We start from the raw sequence: 20,101 nt of genomic DNA on the forward strand, positions 1-20,101 counted from the left end.
ATAATTCATAATAGCTATATAAATTCAAATCGTGCCTTCGAATACTTCTGCTGGCAACTGAAGCCCTGCATCCAACAAGCTGGTTATCACAAATGTCATCCTACTGGAAAAAAAGCTTAAGGCACACCCATATATAACCAAAATGCTTCCATAAAAGTAAAAGGAAGATTAAAGATTACTGATCGTACTTCAAAAACACGTGGGCAAAGCCTGGAAGAGCCCAAACCTTCCCTCCAGCTATTGTCAAACTTCAGTCCAGGTCTATAAATGCCACGCCTTGGCCGACTGAAGCCAACAGGAACACCAAAGGAAATTCAGTTTTAGCTTTTTAATTCACCCTGAAAACTTCCCATGTTTGTCTGCAAGACATCCCCAAGACAATCATACCTATATCAGGTATATTTAAAACCAAGGCTGAAGTAATTTTTGTAACACAAACTCATGAACTTAATTTTATTTCCATTCTGATTAAGAGCCATACATTAAAAAAAAAAAAAAGCGTCTTTACAAATGTCTTTTCATCAAGTATAAAAAACTCTTACCCAAACAAGAAACACAGGTAGCCATTCATCACAGAAATGATGGAGAGCATAGAGGTCACTCACCCCAAGTGAAAATTGTACAGCAGGAATAGATGATGAGTCTCTGGAATGGAAGCAATAACATTTCCAACAGAACGTCTTCAATAGAAATAGAAAAACAAACCAATTATTTATTACATGATTTTACAGGTCGTCCACATCACCTCCTGGGAAGAATGTTTCCAAGAGGAATTTGCATTGTGTGTGTAGAATAACTACTTTTATGTGTCGACTGAAAACGTTGAATTTACCTACAAGGTGTGACAATGAAAAAAAATTATTACAAAAACTGTGATATTCAACTGAGACGGAACAAACATTCCTCTCGTGTAGTCATATGCAGTGAAATGTAACTCGATTGCATCTGTACATTTATAGAGTATCTCTCATTTATTTCACGTATATTTCAGGCAGGGTAATGGTTCTGTTTCCATTCAGCCTCTTCAAAAGATACCCCTAATCTTGAGTATCTCTTATTTATTTCACGTATATTTCAGGCAGGGTAATGGTTCTGTTTCCATTCAGCCTCTTCAAAAAATACCCCTAATCTCTCTGACAAGAATTTCAAATATCATTCATGGCCAAATACTGCATTTGGATTTCTTGGAGTTAATGTTATGAAAAGGAATGTGTCTTTGCTTCAAGAGAATTGCCTCCAAATCAATGGGATGCATTAAAAAATAAGGTGAGAATCCAAAGAGCTGACATAATGATGTGATAAAACTTTCACATTTTATGGAAAGATGCATTTTTCAGTTTCTTCTTCATAAATGAAGAACATATACGCACAATGTGAAGAAATACTTTATGCCTAAGTATGTAAAATATGTCAGCTTGAACATTTTACAGTTTAATGAAAAATATTTTTCAGGATACTTTATATCATGTTTGCCAGAGAAAAATAAAAATATTTTATTTTCTCAGTATTACAGTCCTATCCCATTACCATTTTTTCCCTAGCTGCAAAACACCAGCACTGGGATTATGCATTAAGAATTAGGAGAATTTTTTACTGTTTGGCAAATTTTTAATGGCATTAGCTCTATTTGTAACATGTTTTCATTAAAATGAACATGTGGAAAGTAATTAAATTAATATAGACCCTCATGGGTGTTTGTGGGGCTCTGTGTTGTCATGGGATCACTCGTGTTGTTTCTGTTACAGATCATGACCAGACAACGGGACAAACCTCTTTTTCCACTGACATCAAAATAAATGTCGCTATTGTAATACTGAACGTGGGTTTCAAATGCAGAAGCCATGAGTAATTCTCTAGCTTTCGTTTTATTGAAGCTGACACTTCCTGCCTGAGGAGTGTACTTAATCTTAGGTGTATATAATTCCCATTTAGTGCAGATATACATGTAAACCGAGACTAAGGAGGGCCAACCTATAGGAGAATTTAATTTAACCCTTAGTTAACACCTGAAGAAAGGCTGTCAGCCGTACATTTCTCATGAAGGGAAACCTCAAAACAGAAACAAAAACCACTGTTTGTGTTTCAGATTGGAACCTCGAGGCTCAGAAAGGAGAGAATATAGCAATAGCTCACTTCATTAGCTAATTACAGCTATCTGCAGGTTTAAATTAACATCAAGGGCTGCTTCGTATCCCCTATTCACACCCTGTGTCTGCAAAGCCACCATGGTGTTCGGGGAAGTGGTTCCTGGTTATCAGTCATCTAAATAAAAAGTCAATCAGGTTCTCCGATTTACAGATTATTAAAGTAATAGTCTTAAAAATCTCTAAAGCATTTAATGAGCAGCTTTGGCAGATTTGCAGCACATAAATATGTAGCACTGCAAAAATAATGCCTCAGTTGCATAGAACCGCCAAATACTCATCATTAGAAATAAATACTACTGCTGCACCGCTTTGACACTTCATTTCTCCTTTCCCTTGCGTGGAAAACCAAAGATCACTACAGGAACAGGGCAAGTACGTCCATTATTTCAGTTACTTCACTTTGATTTATCTTATATAAATAAACCTGTTAAATCAAAGCGCTCACTTGTAAGTAGTCTTTGGTAAGGCTCTAATCATTTACCCATTAATGCAGGATAAAGATGATGAGCCATGAAACTGACTTTGAAAACCTTTTTGATCTTCTCACTCCCAGGCATCGTGCAGAAAGGTGCACCAGTTCGCTCCGTCACAAGGGCCTGTCAGTTCTGCAGGACAGGAGCAAGGAAATTCAGGTTAGTTCGAATGTGTAGGCGGTGACCTGGGAAACACATCTCGAGGATGGGAAAAGGGAAGGTACAAGGAAAGAGGACTCCTCAGATGTTTGAGATGAACACTTGCTCTCAAAAACCTGACAGTAATGAACGAATCATACAATGGTTTGGGTGGGAAAGGACCTTAAAGGTCATAGCAAATGCTGTTGCAGAAATTCCTAATGATACAAGAAAATAAGAGGAGACAAAGAGATTCAACCCTGACCTTGAAAGAGGACCTATTTTCATTCTTTAATTTGCAGTACGGGGTTTTTCCTTTGGTGAAGGAGGTGTCTTAACAAATGACAGCCAGTCAGGCATTTCACCTCTCCTCATTTCTCTTACGTGTTATTGTTAGGTCCTTCTGCTTTCTGTTGTCTTTAACACAGTTTATTTTCCTTTTGCTCAGTTTATTTTCTTTTTGCTAAAGACTATTTTCTAATTTTCTTTTTAAATTATTGTCCTGGGTCTCTCCAGGAATACAAGGGCTGGGGAATCAGGAAGCTCCTTTCCCTTGCTTATTCTTTTGTAATCACATATTCCACCCTCTAATTAGCCAGGAGATGTACAGTTTGGACTAGGTTTTTTATCTAGCTTTAGAAATCAGGTTTCTGATCTTTATGGCCAAGGAAGGACTTCTTCAGGAATGGTGGGCTCATCAACGTGGCAACACCCAAATGCTGGTATAAAACATTAATAGAAACCTTGTTTTAGCGCCGCATCTCTAGGTGGGAAGCAGAGAAATCCTCGAGGGCCAGGTGGCTGGAGAGATCACAGCAGGAGCCAGAAAACAACCAAGAAACTGGCGACTTCCCCAGGAGCAGACCGGGATCCTTCTGCTGGAGCTGCCTGGCAACGTGGCACCGAGGAAAATCCTGTCGGTTTCACTACAGCGCTGGTTTTGTGTAGGTAAAGGAACTTTTCGGCAAAAGCAAGGCCAGGTGTACCTAGAAAAAATGACACAATTAGGGAGACCACCATGGCAGCACCACCTCCCGTCCAGCTTTCCTTTTGGGTGGAAAACAGCCGGCACCTGGGCAGGTTTTCCTTCAACTGCAGGCCGCCCGCCGTCCCCCTCAGCGCCCCGCAAACAAGGGGACCCCCTGAGGCGGAACCGCCTCAGGGGGTCCCCTTGTTTGCGGGGCGCTGAGGGGGACGGCGGGCGGCCTGCCTGAGGGGGTCCCCGTCCCCGCGGTGCTGAGGGGGGACGGCGGGAGGCCTGCCTCAGGGGGTCCCCGCTATCCCCTTCAGCATCCTGGCGACGGGGTAACGCCCTGAGGCGGACTGCCCGCCGTCCACCTCAGCTCCCCAAGGACGGGGAGCCCTGAGGCGGGCCGCCCGCCGTCCCCCTCAGCACCCCGGGGACGGGGACCCCCCGAGACGGGCCGCCCGCCGTCCCCCTCAGCACCCCAGGGACTGCCCGCGCTCCTCCCGCCGCTGGCCAAGCTGGGCTGATCGTCCCGCCATCGCCCGCCTCCCCCGCGGCCGGGCCGGCCGGGGCTCCAGGCCGCTGGCTCCGCCCGCACCACATGACTCCGCCGTCGGGAGAAACTTTTCCCGTCCCGCGGTTGGAAAATGGCGGCGTAAGAGCGGGGCTCTCGCATCCCCCGCCCGGTCCGGCCACCCCCAGCGCCATGACCCGCTGGGTTCCCACCAAAAGGGAGGAAAAATACGGCGTAGGTGAGGACCCTCCCGGCCCCGCTCCCGCCTGTTGCGCTCCGCCTGCCCGCGGGGAACCCCCAGCCGCGGGCCTTCCTCCCCCCCATCCCGCCTGGGCTCCCCCGGAGCCGGTCTCCGGCGGCGGCCCGCTCCGCTCCCCGGGCCGGGGCCGCGCTTCCCCGGGCGGCAGCACCCGCCGGTTCCCCGCCGCCCGAGGGAACCGCGGGGCCGGGAGGGAGCGGGGGGTTCGGCCGGCGGCCCCCGCTCCCCGCCGGGCTTTGCTGCGGGAAAGTTTAGGAACTTGTCTGGAAACGCCGGGCAACCTGCGCTTGAGCCGTCCTCGCGCAAAAAAAGTCGGCTTTTTTTTTCTCCTAGATATCTTTTATTCTTCCCGAGTGCTACTTTGTCTGAATAGAAGAGGGCTTTGAGTTATTTTTACATTGGTTTCTTTTTTTTTTTTTCTTTCTTTCTTTCTCTTCCCTGATGGCAGCTAAACAGGATACGCTCCCGGTGCGGGATCCTCGGCGGGAGCTGGGCAGCCCAGCCAGCACCATGGGGATGCTCCCCCATCTCCTGTCCCCCCTCGGGAGAGGCTGGGTTTAAGGCCACCGAGGGAAAAGGCTCTTCGTTGTGCAGGGAGTGTGATTTTCATACAGATGAAGGGTTCCCCCCTGCGCGCTGCTGTCCGGGGATCCATTTCGTACTCTGCTTCTTCCGTCCCTCGCAAACAGAGGGGGATTGTTCTCTGTAGTTAAAACCTCTCCGCTTTTAATTAAACGGAACCAAACTCTGGTGTGGTTTTGGGCAGTGTTGTGCCGAGAGGGCCTGTACTGACGCTGAAGATGTTTCATTTTGATCGAAAGCGTTTTTTAGGGGTTATGGAGAAGAAGACTTTACTGGCATGAGTGAGAGCGTTTGTCTTGGGGAAGGAAATAATAAATCTGACTATTCAATTTGGAAATACAAAGTTCAGTGTCTACCACCATTCTCGGACTCTATTGGTTGTGAAGAACAATTTACTTTTCATATATAGCCCCAGCTAAGCCTTGTATAAACAATGTGAGCAGGAAGAAGGGCGTTTCTGGGTCTAAGTAGAGCCCAAGTGAGTTTTAGGAATTAATTTAAAATTCTGGGTGTGCATCCCTAGAAAAGGAGAGCATGACTTTTAAATGACTGGCAAATCCTAGACGGCCAGTTAGACTGTGTGAGAGCTGGGGGAAATACCAGTGCTGAGGATGCAGGGTGAATATAAGGAAGCAGAAATGCTACAGGTAGCAGCCGCTCATTAAGTTTTTCATAGTACCTGCTTCAGGTAGGGTATTTCTGAAAGACTGGAACGAGAAAATCGTATACACTGGTGTTAAAAGTCAGTGACACTCGAAAGCAAGTTCCTCTTTTATAGGAACTTGTGTCTAACACTGTGGCAAAGGAGATTTCCCCGACCTGGGTTTCCAGGAATCAATATCTTGGAAGTGCTTTTGAAAGGGTGAGAGAAGAAGAAACATGGAATAAACTGAGTATTGTGAAATACACTTTAAATGTATTTGGATATCCAGTGTGGGAAATTGTATGTGTAGTAAGAGAACTAGACTGCAATGTAATTTAAGAAAAAAAAACCTGTTTCACAGTTTCAAAAAGCACAGGATTACGTGCTCAATTGGTGCTCGGTTAGTGGTTTTTGTTTGCGCCTGCTGCTCTGGAGAGAAGTTTGTTATGGTTTTATAATAGGTTTGTTTTTCTATGATAAGTTTCTTTTCCTTTCCCTGCCAGTTAGCTGGGAGGAGTGATCCTCAGCAAAATTAGGGTATTTCTCTGCTGAACTGCAGGGGTGTGAGAGTGGAAAGTAGATGTGGTGTTGCAAGGAGATAAAATCGGATTTAGAGCTAATTGAACGTTGCGATTCACTGGCCCGTGCTGTGCTGTTAGACGCCGCTTTGGGAGGGGTGGCTTCTTTTTGGTGCCACTGGGTTTCCTCCTTAGGAAGGTGAATATTCAGTTTGGATGCATGTGTTTTACACATCTTTGTGTTAAAAAACTTGCTTGTGAAACTTCCAGGTTGTGGAGAATTGAAGTAGCAGATATATAGTCCGAAACAGAAATGGAGAAGGCACTGTTAAGGTGAACACGCTAATAAAGGAGTATTTTTGTTCCTAACAATTTACTGTGGCCAGTCCTGGAGTCTGACGGTGGGACAGAAACATCTGCCTCTTTCCATTTAATTGAACTGTTAATTGATTGATGTTAATTGGATTGTTACTGGAACTGCCATCTTAGTCATATGCATATAATATACTTAGCGCGTGTGCTTTACTGAAGCAGAAATAACAGGGAAGTATCTCTGGTTGTGGGTTTTGTTACTTATGCTGCAGTTGTGGGAGCTCAGAAATGCGTGTGTGTATACATACATGTGTATATATATATAAATTGTGTGTATATAAATATGCACGTGTGTATATGTAATACATACATATACCTTTTTTCTCCTCTTGACTAGTGTGTTCCTATGCACAACTAAGCCTTCTTAACATCTCCCGTCCCAAAGATTTGCTGGCTGTGATGAGGTTGGAATAAATTACTGCAACACACCTGTGCTGAAACTGTGATAGGATACAGGTGTGTTAAGGAACGCTCCTCCCGCTGACCCCTTCCCACCCTGCACGGTGGGGTTTGCAGATGATGCTGGATGTCCAGCACATGCATAAACTGAATTTATTGCCTTAAAATGAGGAATGCTGTCTCGAAGTGCACAGGCATTATCTCAGCAGGCAGTTGTGAGCGTGACTCAGCTCCGCTTCCTGAGAGAATTCAGGGCTCGGCGTGCGGGGAGGCTGGATGAGGAATGGGTGTGGATATAATGGTATAATACAGTTATTAGATTAACGTACGGGGAACCATCCGAAACAGGAAAACGATCAGCTTAATTGAAGTAGCTTTTCTCCCCCCCCTATGTGGCGTATCCTTCTCCTTCGTCTCGGTGCCTGGCTCTGTATTTCATCTCTCGCCGAGCCGGTGGGGAGGCTGCAGTGGTGGTGAGACGGCCACCTGGGTGAGCAGCTTCCTCGGAAGGCACATTAGAGGCTTTCAGAGAGCCCCAGAAGCTGCTTATGTCTGCTCCGTACCCTCCATGTCCCAAGCAGCTGCTCAGTCTTGCATTTCCCGCTTTTAGTGCAGTGCGAAAATTGTAATTTTGGTGTTCTTCCTTTCGCTGGTGGAGAGAAGATGTTATGAGCTGCTTTGGGAAGTCTGTGAACCTGAATAGCGCTTCTGAGAGAGCAGAAAGTGGCTTTAGTGCCTTCCAAATCCTCTTGGCTTCTACTGCCTTTTGACCCTTTTCCTTTGGACTTAGAGCTGTAGTAAGAGGTAGAACTGGAACTACTACGGTTACCACAAATACCGTCTTCAAAAGTATGTGCAGATATGGAGTAACTAATCCACCACTACGATAGTTTAATCTGGGTTTTTTCGTTGTGGTTTTTTTTTGTTTGTTTGTTTTGGTTTGGTTTTTGGTGTTTTTTTTTTTGTGTTTTGTTTTTTTTTTTTTTTTTTAATAAAGGGGGAAAATAGAAAAATAGTGCCAGGCATGTCCATGCATGGTCAGAGAGAAGAAGAACTTCCTGGCTACGGGGCTTGCGTTCTCTGAGATCCTGTTAATTTTCAGGATGCTGACTCTGCTTTCCTCTGCTATTCCTGATGAGTCACTGGAAAACATGGATAATCATGCCCATGCCGTGACCAGTAAGGCAGCGCGGGCTCTGCCTTGCAGGCAAAGCGCTCCTGCCTTTGGACAGCTTCATAAATGCAAACCCTGAGGAAGAAAGGGCTGGATATCTGTGCGGGGAGCTGCGATGGGGGTTATTGCTTCAGGAGACCTCGTGATGCCTGGGTAGGTGCTTCCTAATGCCATGTATTAGGTCAAAGATAACGTGTATGTCAAAGACACCAGCGTTTTAGAAATAAATCTGTACTTCTGTGACTGTGTATGTACAATTGTTGCATGTCTGTGGCATATCTAGGTGCGCTCAACCTTTCCCACAAACCAAACCAATTTTAGCGTGAGCCACACCAGTTGGGAGTTCCTGTGTTTTTGTTTGGGACTGGTGAGTTACTGATGCGTGTCATGACAGAGCAAATTGTAATTAGCCTGACTTAGATGCTTTGAAACAGGATGGACTTGGGCCACATTTCAAGGTTAAGATATTTTAGTCCCTCTCTGAGATCAGGATAGGTTTTCAAAAGGTATATATAGAAGTATCTTCAAACCAGAAGAAATATATTTATTTCTTAAATTTTATTTATATTTTATTATATTTATTTTTTATTATTTTTTTATTTATTACTAGGGGAGAATTATAACAAATTGGTGGACCAAGGGGTGATACAGAGGTCACAAGTCTTATGAGGAGAGGCTGAGGGGGCTGGGGGTGTTCAGCCTGGAGAAAAGGAGGTTTTGGGGAGACCTTATCCCTCTCTACAACTCCCTGAAAGGAGGCTGTAGCCAGGGGGGGGTCGGTCTCTTCTCCCAAGTCACAGGTGATGGGACAAGAGGAAATGGCCTCAAGTTGTGCCAGGGGAGGTTCAGATTGGATATCAGGAAAAACGTTTACACTGAAGGGGTTATTAAGCCTTGGAATGGGCTGCCCGGGGAAGGGGTTGAGGCACCATCCCTGGAGGTATTTAAAAGACGGGTTGACATCGTGCTTAGAGACATGGTTTAGTGATGGTTTTTATCAGAGTTAGGTTGATGGTTGGACTAGATGATCTTAAAGGTCTCTTCCAACCTAGACCTAGAAAAACAATTCTATGATTGATGATCTATATATAAATTTTGCAACTGAGTTGTGCTCTTGTAATGACTCTTTGAAAGGGGGAGATAGAAATTTGGGAAGAGCAGAGCCATTGAGAGCACAGGAACTGCTATGGCCGAGCGCTGCTGCTCCCCTTCTGTGGCTTGAGGTTGGTGGTGGCACGTGGAGACTCTTGTTTAGTAAGAGAGTTGATGATCTTGTGCTTGCGTGTTCGTGCCTTACAGTAGGGAAGAAAAGATTTTTAGGAAATTGAAAAACGTTGCATCTTAGTGATGCATCTTAGGATTTGTAGTGATGCTGTGTTGTGGGTGAGGCTTGGAGCGGTCTGGCAGGACAGGACCTTTGTGCTGTTAGTGACAGCAGAACCAAGCTCTGACACGTCCCAAATTGATGGGGTAAAAATGTCTATGCAGTATTTGCCTATGTATTTATCAGTGTATTACCATTTTGAGAAAGCGTGTACAAATTCGGTCTCCTGGAGGCGACGTACCCTGCTGTATGCCCAGATGAGAGTTTTATTTTGTGATATCTTTACAATACCTTTTAACTCCCTGGATGCATTTCTGTGTTCCCCCATCCCTGGCATCACGTGAAGCAGAGGTGAGGGACCGGTAGGGACCTCTTCTTAAATGAATGACTTTAATGAGACTGTAAGCATGTGCTTGATCACGCTCCGTTTACTCAGCAGTCACTATTGCTCCCCGTCAATAAACACTTGCTCAAAGCAGCAGATTGGAGAGGGATAAAGATACCGGAAAAGTGGGAGAACTCCTCTGTTTGGTTTTGTCCAGGTCAGTGACAACATTGCAGACTGGGATTGTTCAGAGAAATGATTCCTATAGGGATTTAGTGGAAATCTTCACTTTTTCCTCATAGAGGACATACTGACTTCTTGTAGGCGACTGGCTGCCTACGGGCCTAATGCAGAGCATTTCTTTAACTCTGCAGAGAAGGTTTTCAGTCAGTTTAGGAAACTTTCAGCCATTAATCATCACTCTTGTTCCTAGAAAATAAAAGGGGATGGGGAATTTTTACAAGATGAAGATTTACACTTTACATTGTATGGAAGTGACAGTAGGACAAGGTCCTGATGTAAGGTTTTTGGGTTGGTATTCATTCAGAGGGAAAGCCATTTCTGAATTTCCATCTGAATTTCTTGGTGGATTTTGTAGTTTTCCTCTTTATCTCTCATTGCCACAAATGCTTGATTTAGGTGCGCTGATACGATCTTAATTTTAGACTTGTTGCAATACTTGGCACGGCTTTCTTTGTCTTATACATGCATTTTCCCCTCTGCATAGACAAAGTTTTCAGGGAAGGGGAAGGTAAACTGGAGGTAACTGAGAGTCAAACCAGCATCTCTGAGAAGGCTTTCTGTCAGCTTGCAACTACAGGCATAAGCATTACAATATGTTTTTTCTTTGAAATATTTGTGTTTCTGGAGTGTGTCCAGTATTGGCTGTAGAACACATGCAGGATATGCTTTGTCTAATCCTTTAGTAGTCCTTCAGGACTGAAATCTAATACATCTTGTTAAATACCCATAGATGTGTCCAGCTTTAGATAAAGAGCTGAAAGCTGACATATTAATGAATCGAAGCTCAAATGAGGAACTAGTGCTAATCCAGTTTTAAGGTATTTACTCCATTAAAGATGTCAGCCTTACCTCTCCTCTTCTACTTACTCCAGGTCTGAAATGTTCACAAAGCAATCAGTGGTGGCCACTCACTGTCTCTGTGAAATACAGGGGCTGCTCTTCTTCACGGACCTTCCTTGAAAGGGAGATGGACCACTGAAAAATTAGCATATCTTTTTTTTTTTTTGGTAAATTTAAAAACATTTTTAATTCTGTTTTCTGGCCTGTGGTAGATCCCAAGGCTATTCTAACAACAGTTGTTTTCTGAATAATGCTTTAATGAATTCCTTAATGAGTTACTGGAATACTCTCCTCCTTTAGCTTGGTGGGGGGGGGAATTGAAATCATTCCCTGTCTAAACTGGAAGAATATTCAAAAAGAGGTAATTCTTTATCTACATTTTCAGGCTGTAGTTGTGAAAACATTTATATATTTATAGTATTATTTATCTTCCCTTATTTATGTAATTTGTGCATTAAATCTGATTTCTGATGTAAAGACTTGTAATACAAGAAGCAGCAGTTGCTGAATTTCAGTTTCATCAGCAAAATATGAAATATCTCTGGAAATATTTTTCCGCTCCATATAGCTTTGTAACTAAACTGAAATAATTACATTGAGAACTATTATGTGTAATCATGTATCCATATTCATAACAAAACAAACAGATGGATGAATAACTAAAGTAACTATTGGCCAATATACTTGAATTTGGTTTTTTTTTAATAATATTTCTTAGCACTTCTGCTTTATTTCAAGTACTGTTTATATTATTTTAGCACAGACCTTTTTATGACATGTTTTCAGAGGTTTGTGGTGGCTGATTTTACCACAGGGTGTTGGAGTTGCAAAATGTCTTTCTATTACCCATTAGAAAATACAAGCAATGAGCAATATAGGGTTTGTTGTGTAATTTATGAACACAAATGGAGGTAAAAGTGGGCATAATTTGGTATATATGCCTGTAGGCACTTGGTTTCTTATAGCACTCTGTTCTGTACATCTCTAGTGTTGTGGCAGCTGTGTCACTTTAATGTTTATACTACACAAATTAATCAATGTTGAGCTTGAAAACCTGCCTGAGCAGCTCTGGTGCTGAGCAAGGTACAGGAATTTCGGGAAGGTGCTGTTGGAACATAGGAGTGCCTGAGGAATCCTGTGTACGGTGGCATCATGAAGAATTGTCTTCCTCATGGAGGAATCTCGTGGCTTGGTGTGGTGAGTTCCTACCTGGTTGCCGGCAGAGCTTTGTGAAGCTGCTTCAGGCATCCAGATACCTTCTGGAAGCCCAGCCTTGGGTGTTTGTGTTTATTCTGACTGCCTGCTCCTGCTTCTGCAAACAAAGCACGGAAATACTGACATCACTTGGTTTGAAGTTGAGCATAATGAAATAACACATGTTTAGGGAAGGTGGCTGAATAGCCCATGGGTCCCAGGAGGAGGTTGCTGCTGCCAAGCAAGGAGTTGATGATGCCGGACCGTACCCAGACCTCATGCTTAAGGACCTTCAACTGTGCTCTGTTAGAAGAGGAGGGCTTTCTGCACTTCCATGCATGGAATTAAAAAAAAAAAAAAAAAAAAAAATTTAGAATTAAGATGGCAAACCCTGGTGCTGATGGTGCCTGTGGTCCTTGCGTAGGGCTAAAGGGGGTTTTTGGAAGGCGGCAGGAATACAGGATCGTGGAAAGCTCTGCTTTTACCATATCTCCAGCAGCATGGCTGCCTCCCAGCTCCTGCTTTCGCCTTTAGCATCCTCCCAGTCCTGCCAGCTGCTCTGCAGGAAAAAGTGTTGGCCATAGGGAATGGTTCAGTGAACAGCGTTGGGCGCTTTCATTGAGGAGTTGCTTCTGCTTCAGCGTGGTGTGTGTATAGTATTGTCTGTAGGGAGGGCCAAGTACCAGAGATGAAGTGAAATGATGGCAACTGGTGATGTAAAAAGTATTCCTGTAGGGGACCCTGAAACAGGAATTATCTCGACGCTGAGCCAGATGGAAGTAGCTGATGATAATTTGAGTTTCCAAGTCTTGACACAGATGGTGAACAATTTAAAGGGACGCTTGCTTTCAAAAAAAATCTGCTGTGCATATGACTCCAGTGAACAAATCGTGACCCTGAAATGACTGCGGATTATCAAGGCAGTGACTTGGAATGTCCTATAAATACTGTCCTCTGTTGCACTGCAGTTGTAATGACTAAGAGATACGGTTAAGCGAGTTGCTTGGGTCAGGAAAGTTATAGATAAGGGTCTGTGGGAAGCTTTAAACTTTCTCTCGTTTAAACTTAAGGTTATTCTCCCAAAATAGGAGCATAAGAATAAAAAATAAAGTCATGATGGCAAGACGTGAAGTTTTTACCTTTACTTTAATTATTACTATTTATTAAGTGATGGAAGGAGCTAAAAGAGGGTTTGTTCATTGGCTCTTGTTTGATTTGTCCAGTTGGTCAATGGATCTGAAGAAGGAAAGAGCTGCAGGAGGGACCAAACCTGTGCTTATTCCCGCCTTAGCTGCTGTGGAGACTGTCGTATAGTAGGCTCTGAGTCCCTCCACCCTTGCTTCTGCCTTGCGATACAGCCTGGCATTGAAAAGCTTGTCCTCCTCTTTTATTTATTTTTTCTTCTTGCTTTGGGATCTCGCAGGAGCATGTTACCATTTCTGCTGTTCCATGTCAGACAATCTATGGCTCATTCATAACTCAGATATGTAGAAAATAATGCTTATATTCAAGCCTGTAGTGTGCTCTCTCTGATGTGAGGTAGTGGTGGTGTTGCCTGGTGTCTGGCCTTGGCTGCTGGGTGGCCTGGTGGCTTTGGGCTCCACGGATAGCAACGTGTTGCTTTGGATCTTTTGGGGAAAATATGATTATACACAAAACCTTTCTCACTACTTGGTTATTTTCCCTTCTTTGTTTTATAATCTGTCATATGCTTCTTAATTTTTAAAGATTTCCAAACTCTTTTCTTTATTTCTCATATTTTATCCTTAGACACCAGTTTTCTGCAGGCATCGCCCATCGTCTTGTTCTTAATGGAATTTCTTCCTTCCTACTTACCTGGAGATCCCTGTTTCACCCCTCACTTTGATGGGAAACCTTGGTTGTGTCTCCATCAATCCATAGCCTTCCCGATGTTTCTTTGACCAAGAATCTTAGGTGGAATAGACTTGGGAGACTTTTTTTTTTTCCTCCCTTGAGGCTGGTGTAGTTTTGGGGTTGGATGTGGGTTTTTTTTGTTTTTTGCTTCTGTGGCATGATCTCTGTGAAATTTGGAATGCACAGGGTAAGTGGTCTAACTAAAGCAATGGTTTTACTGGTAGTGTTTTTAGTAAGTTGGTTTAAAAAAGAAGTGGTTTGTGGGTTTTTTTAGTTTAGTTTTGGAGGTAGTTGGGCTTCTGTTTCAAATCAGAGTTACTCTGTGGAAGGTATGTCTTTGCTATGGCAGTATCTGACTCTGCCTCCTTCCTTGACAGCCTGTCAGCAATGCCTCTCGCTTCTGACACTCTGGCTTCCACCCCTGTGTGACCTTGTCAAGTCTGTTCTGTGCTTTTTTTATGTCTCTTCTGATGCTGCTTGCTGACGGTTGGGCATAAAGAAGACCATCTTTTTTTCTCCTGGACTTCCCGGGCGATGGGCAGCAGTGAGCAGAAGTGGAGCTTGGAATTCCTGTAAGACACAAACCCAGTGGGTGGCACTGACTTCTTTTTAAAATTAGTTTAGTGACATACGACAAGGCACTGGAAGGGATCGAAGCAGTAGATAAAGATCCTTTTCCCAGAGTTTTCAGTTACTGAGCTCTTCTGGTGAGAAAACAGTTGTTCTCGCTCACGAGTTAAGCGGCTGGAGATGAGAACAGATATTTCTGTGGCGCAGAGGTATTTCTTAGGCAGTAGTTTCCATAGTGTGTGAGTCAAATGGGATAAAACCCAACTCCAACTTTTGATGGAGAGCCAAATATTCTTTTGGTATTTATTATGTTACACTTTGTTTATTTGTTGGTTTTGTTCTTGAATGTTTTGCTGTAACTAAGAGTCTAAAAGGATTAAAAAAAAAAAAGCGTTGGACATTTATCTGGATAATAGAGACATCTGCATTATGTTAGATTGGATTGCTTTAACGCTGAGCGTTGCTGTCCTAAACAGCTCCAGGACTGATAAGATGCTGACGGACGAGGGAATTTTGTTAGTAGTGGCTAATACAGAATTGCCTGGTGTAAGGTCTTGGTGTGTCTCTAAAATGCTGCTTATGGGAACTGGACTTTAGGCTCCGTTTAGTCCAGTCTGGTCTCTCGGTGAATTGTGCTACTGGGATGTTGACACCAGTAGCACACGTGCAAGTCTTAATGTGATTATAACCAACCCTTCGTTAAACCAGTGCCGCCTTCCACAAGGATGGGGAGTTACTCGTTTAGTCAGTGCACGCTGCCCAGATAATGGGGAGAGTGTCCCATTAGCAAGGTTTTATTTGGGGAAAAAAAATTCCTTGAGATGCAAGTGGGTCTTTGAGGAGTGACTAAAGTAGCTCGCTTCAAGCTCTGTGGGAATTCTTATTCCTGAAAAATGAAGCGGTGGACTGGATATAGCCAGATAAGCACTTTTTAATAAAGGCTTGAGAGAATTAGTCAGTTGCGGTGCTGTTTACATTTTTAGAAGTTTTGTGTGGGTTCAGCTTGTGTTTGATTTTCTAGTTGAATGTATTCCTGAAATGATTTATTAACAGATTTTTATCAAGCACTTTTGCTGCAAAAGAAGCTTCTGTTCATGTAGTGAACTATGATAACCGAGTGATTTAACTGGTTCAGATTTGTGTCTTAAACACAGAAAGTAGAGTTTGGGCTTAATGCAGCAGTTGCTGGTTTCTGCAGTTAGAGCACAGGAAGGTGAACGTGTTCTCGGCTGAACTCTGGAAGACGCTTTAGTACTATTAGGGCTTGAATATCTAAAATATTGGGATAACTGTGTAGGCTTTTACAATCCAGGCGTGATACCATCTATAACATCTGTGCTGATCTGGGAGCCGTTCTTACATCAAGATATAAACTCTAGGAGTTCATGTATTGCGTTTGTATAATAGTGTCTCTTCTATAACATTTACATGAGGAACGTGGGAAATAGAAAGTAGTTTTGCAGAGGGGAAATAGAATAATTGAATGCCAGCTCAAGTATTGATAAGGTGGGGAGGATGATGATGGCGATGAGAAAGGACTGAGTAAATTTAGTAAAAAGTAAAATATTGGTGAACACTAGAGAAGCCTTGGGCTCTACCGCCGTGTTTCCCTACTTAGTGCATCTGCACATTGCAGGTGTTTCTGTTGTTACATTTACAAGCAGCAACACAGTCTTGCTCTTGGGACACTGATGGACCAAGAAACATTTTTACAGTTTAAAATGTTTTTCTCCAGAACACTGGAGGCTCCTAATAGAGAGGAGGAAGTTGTATTTCTACACAAAAATGGCACAAATGCTCTCCCCCTCCCCACCCTTTTCGACAGGCAGGCTGTGGGCTGCGGAGCGGTCCGGGTGTCTTGTAGGATATTTTCACTAAACTTAACCAGAACAAATGTCTTTTGATTTATATATTAAAAATGAGCCGTTTTGCTGGACATTGGAACTTGAATTAAGCATACAATGTGCTAGGTATCATTAGTTTGTTTTTTTTTTAATAGTTTTGTTTTGAGGTAGAGGTCCTGAAAGTGCTGAATAACTCAACCAGTGGTTATTTCTCAACTATTTATTAGACTAATGGAGTATTTTTACAGCGGGGAAAACAAATGTTTTAAGGTACAGGTGGTTGTGGAGGACAGATCTACTGTCCAGTTTAGCACAAGCTTGTGCTACCTGTTGGAGCTTGCCAAATACAAACATTGGAGCAGATTCAGTATCTGCTGTGTTGCTTTGAAAATTGTTCCAAGGAAATGGTTCTTTGTAACCCGTTGTTTCCAACGGGGCAGTGCTAGAAATGGCAGGGATCTGCTCCTCTAGCCAGGAACTGGCCCTTGTCTCCTCTGGCTGGCCCTACCCTGGGCTACCAGCATGTGTGTGCTCTGTGCTAACGCTGCCCCTCTTCTCAGCAGGGAGCTGGAACGATGCTGGGAAGATAACACATGAAAAAGAATAGTTAAAATATTTTTCTCTTACAGCAACAGGTTGGCAAGTTACCGCTGGGTTAGTGGCACCTTAACCCCCCTGCTAGCATTAATATACATGACCATCAGTGGTGTTTTTAAAATACACTCTCTTGGGGTGGTTACGCTTAGGAAGTAAATTGTTATGGCCTTGAGTTATCCTGAATTAATGAGGGTGATTTTGAGGCTTGGAGGAGTAAGGGTATAACTTACAGGGTCACCTTTGATGCATTTCTGAGGCTTGTCCTAGCAACGGGGAACCAAATTGGTCAGTAGGACAAGACTCAGTGGCTGCTGGTGGGACGGTCTCGTCTGGGAATTTCCCAAATTCATTTGTGATAGATTATTGGGCTAGACCAACTCTAATTAGACTAGGAAAGTCTTTAGAATAATCAGATTAACTCGTGATAAAGTTAAGTGTTGTAACTATAAATGTAGGTTGCTGTTGCGCAAAAAGGTGTGGAGTTCAATGTCCATCAGCAGAACTTTTGGGTGTTTCTCTGCTCCGGCTTTCCCCACTTCCCAGAAGTTTGTATATTTGATTTATGGAGAGAGTAAAATGTGATGCTGGGCTTTTGAAGTCTAGGAATGCCATATCAGTTACATTTCCTTCTCCCTGTTTCTTCCAGAACGAACATAAAAATTAGTAGGGGTTCCAAGGATTCACTTTTGGTGGGAAACACGGAGTTTGTCGGGATATGAGCTCCCTGTGAGAGCCCTGTGGGGAAACTCCGATTCTAATGGAAGGGGTTGATGATGCGCCTGACTCTCTGCGGCCTGGAGGGAGCCGGACAGTGGCTCTTTGTTGAGGCTGGTTGCCGAGCCAACTCTGTTGCTGCACTGGAAGTGGCACGAGGCATGTGATTTCTTTCTGGTTTGGAGAAAAACAATTTTTCCCTGTTTTTCCAAAATGCCGCTCTTATCTTTTAATGCATTCAGTGCTGTTTGACTCGCTTCCATGGTTACGTTTTTGCATTCATTCTGGTATAAGATGCAACTTCAGGAAAAATATCACATATTTCCTATTTCTGCAATAGCCTAGTTGTTGTAGGAAAGAGAAAGTGTTGGTGGATCAAACTGTGGCTCTTAGCAGGTAATTCTTCTCTCTGATTGTTATTTCTAAGAAAGCAGGACAAGTTCCTCGGGGGTTATTTGACTCTGGATCCGTGCTCTTTTCTCTGTAGTTCTTGCTCTTGGAGACAGCTTGAAGGACTGAGAGACAAATAAGGTGATGGCAAGTCAAAATAAATTGAGTAAAGTTTGATGTGTGAAAAGCCTAAAACCCCTTCTCCTCTCTTCCTCACTCCATAAGTTTCCTGAAAAAGCAACGGAGGAATTCTGATTTTGTTTTCCCTTGTAGAAATGCTGAGGAGGAAGAACAGTAGGAAATGAAAGCTGCTTCCCATCGCCCCATTTTCCCCTTGCTTTAGGCTTTTTGCTCTGCATCATCAGCTCTATATTGCAGGGAATAGTGTCTTGCAGGGGCCATTTTTTTGCTAACTATTTCCGCAGTGGTGTGATAGCAGTTTTATTGTGTTGAACTTGATTTTTATAGTCATTGAAATGACTATTAAAATATAGCTGTGACATTAAGCTCACTGCTATAGAAAGGCTTAGTAAAAGACACCCTCTGTGCAAAATTATGTTCAGCGCAATAGAGACCTGCTGCAGTGGGAAGGGAGAAGCTTGAAGCAGGGGACTGATGCGTCAAACATCTTCCGATGGAGCTAAGATGAGCGTGGTGTGGATTGGTTTTATTAAAATCCTCATGCAGATATAGCTGGGCTTCATTCTTGCTGGCTTTTGCCTGGCAGCAGAAAGCCAAAAAGGTATTTTCAGAAAGGTTCTGCTGTATCCTGTGAAGGATGAAGGTCCTGAGGAACTGGCTGTGTCCGTCATCCACGATCAGTCTTCTATCCAACCTGTGTAAGAGGTGCTGCTCCCAGTCACTTGGGAAGCTTTATGCCCTACTTGAGCACCAGCTTGTGGTTGAACATCGGTGCCTGTGCAGACTTTGAGCATAACTTGTGCTTTTTCAGCCTGGAGCACTGGATTGGGAAGGACTTCGGGTTGTGTGCGTGACTCTAATATAGTCCCTTTCATAAGCTGGTTTTAAGGTTGAGCTTGTTGCATTTTGGGGATGTTTGCACCTGGTTCTGTGTTTGACAGGACAGTTTTGAACAGCAGTGCTTTAATTGGGATCTTCTCTTAAGGCTGTGGGTGGTGTCTGTTGGAGTTGGTGCTGTCGCCCTGCTGTGCTTGGCTATGTGCTGCTGCCTTCACTCTTCTGCCCTTGCTGGTTTTCCCTGATTGCTCCGAGTTATTTACGGAGCTATTCCGGAAAAAAAAGCGTTGAGGTTTTGAGCTAGCTGAGCTCCTTGCAACTGTTGGCAGAGGGCTGAGGTGGGCGGCAGCGCAAGGGAAGGGACAGGGACATGCAGCTGGAGGCCCATCAAGCCAGGAATGGGTGGGGAGCTGCAGCGCTGCCAGCATGGGTCACTTATCATCTCTTGGGGAACCTCCATCTAATGACATGGCCTGACGTTGACTCATGACAAGTTCATTCCCATTTGATCTTCTGCCAGCGTTGACCATAAGCTGAATTAGTTCCTCCTCCCCTCCAGTGTTTAACTCTTTTCCTTCCTTCCTTCCCATGCCCAGCATGAGATGCATTTTATACATAGCGATATTGAAGGTTTTGTGAATTTTGCAAAGACTTCAGGTAGAGCCTGTTTTGAATTTTAGTTACTTAAAAGCACCAAAGTCCTTCTTCATGTGCATGCTGGTAAGCACAGTGCTGTCTTTGCCTTCTTCAAGGATGTTGCCTGTGGACCCACCATAGCAAGAGCCAACTTATCACTTCTGTGAGATGTTGGAAAAGCAAGGGAACATCAAAGCTCACGTACTTCGTGATTCTGCGTTACCAGAAGAGAGATGCCAAGGCATCTGCCTCTCGGTCATGTTTTCTGTTCGCCTAAATCAGCATCTTGTTTTTCTACAAAAGGCAATCTTAAGAGCATGGGGTGGTATGATTACTTTGTGCATGCAATGTGTTTCAGTTAATGTACTTTTTAATATTAAAAATC

The 20,101-nt window shown here is 43.6% G+C and overlaps 1 protein-coding gene across 1 annotated transcript in view; it reads left to right on the forward strand.

Annotated features, from left to right (window-relative positions):
- Positions 1 to 4,364: 4,364 nt before the first annotated feature.
- DOCK1 (dedicator of cytokinesis 1) overlaps positions 4,365 to 20,101 on the forward strand; it is a 298,792-nt gene continuing 283,055 nt past the window's right edge. Inside the window, exon 1 of the mRNA XM_074158901.1 lies at positions 4,365 to 4,477. Coding sequence (XP_074015002.1) covers positions 4,432 to 4,477 — 46 coding nt within the window. The 5' untranslated portion in view covers positions 4,365 to 4,431. The remainder of the gene's footprint in view (positions 4,478 to 20,101) is intronic.

This window comes from Numenius arquata, chromosome 15 (genome assembly GCF_964106895.1).
Source record: "Numenius arquata chromosome 15, bNumArq3.hap1.1, whole genome shotgun sequence".
Taxonomy (NCBI): Eukaryota; Metazoa; Chordata; class Aves; order Charadriiformes; family Scolopacidae; genus Numenius; species Numenius arquata.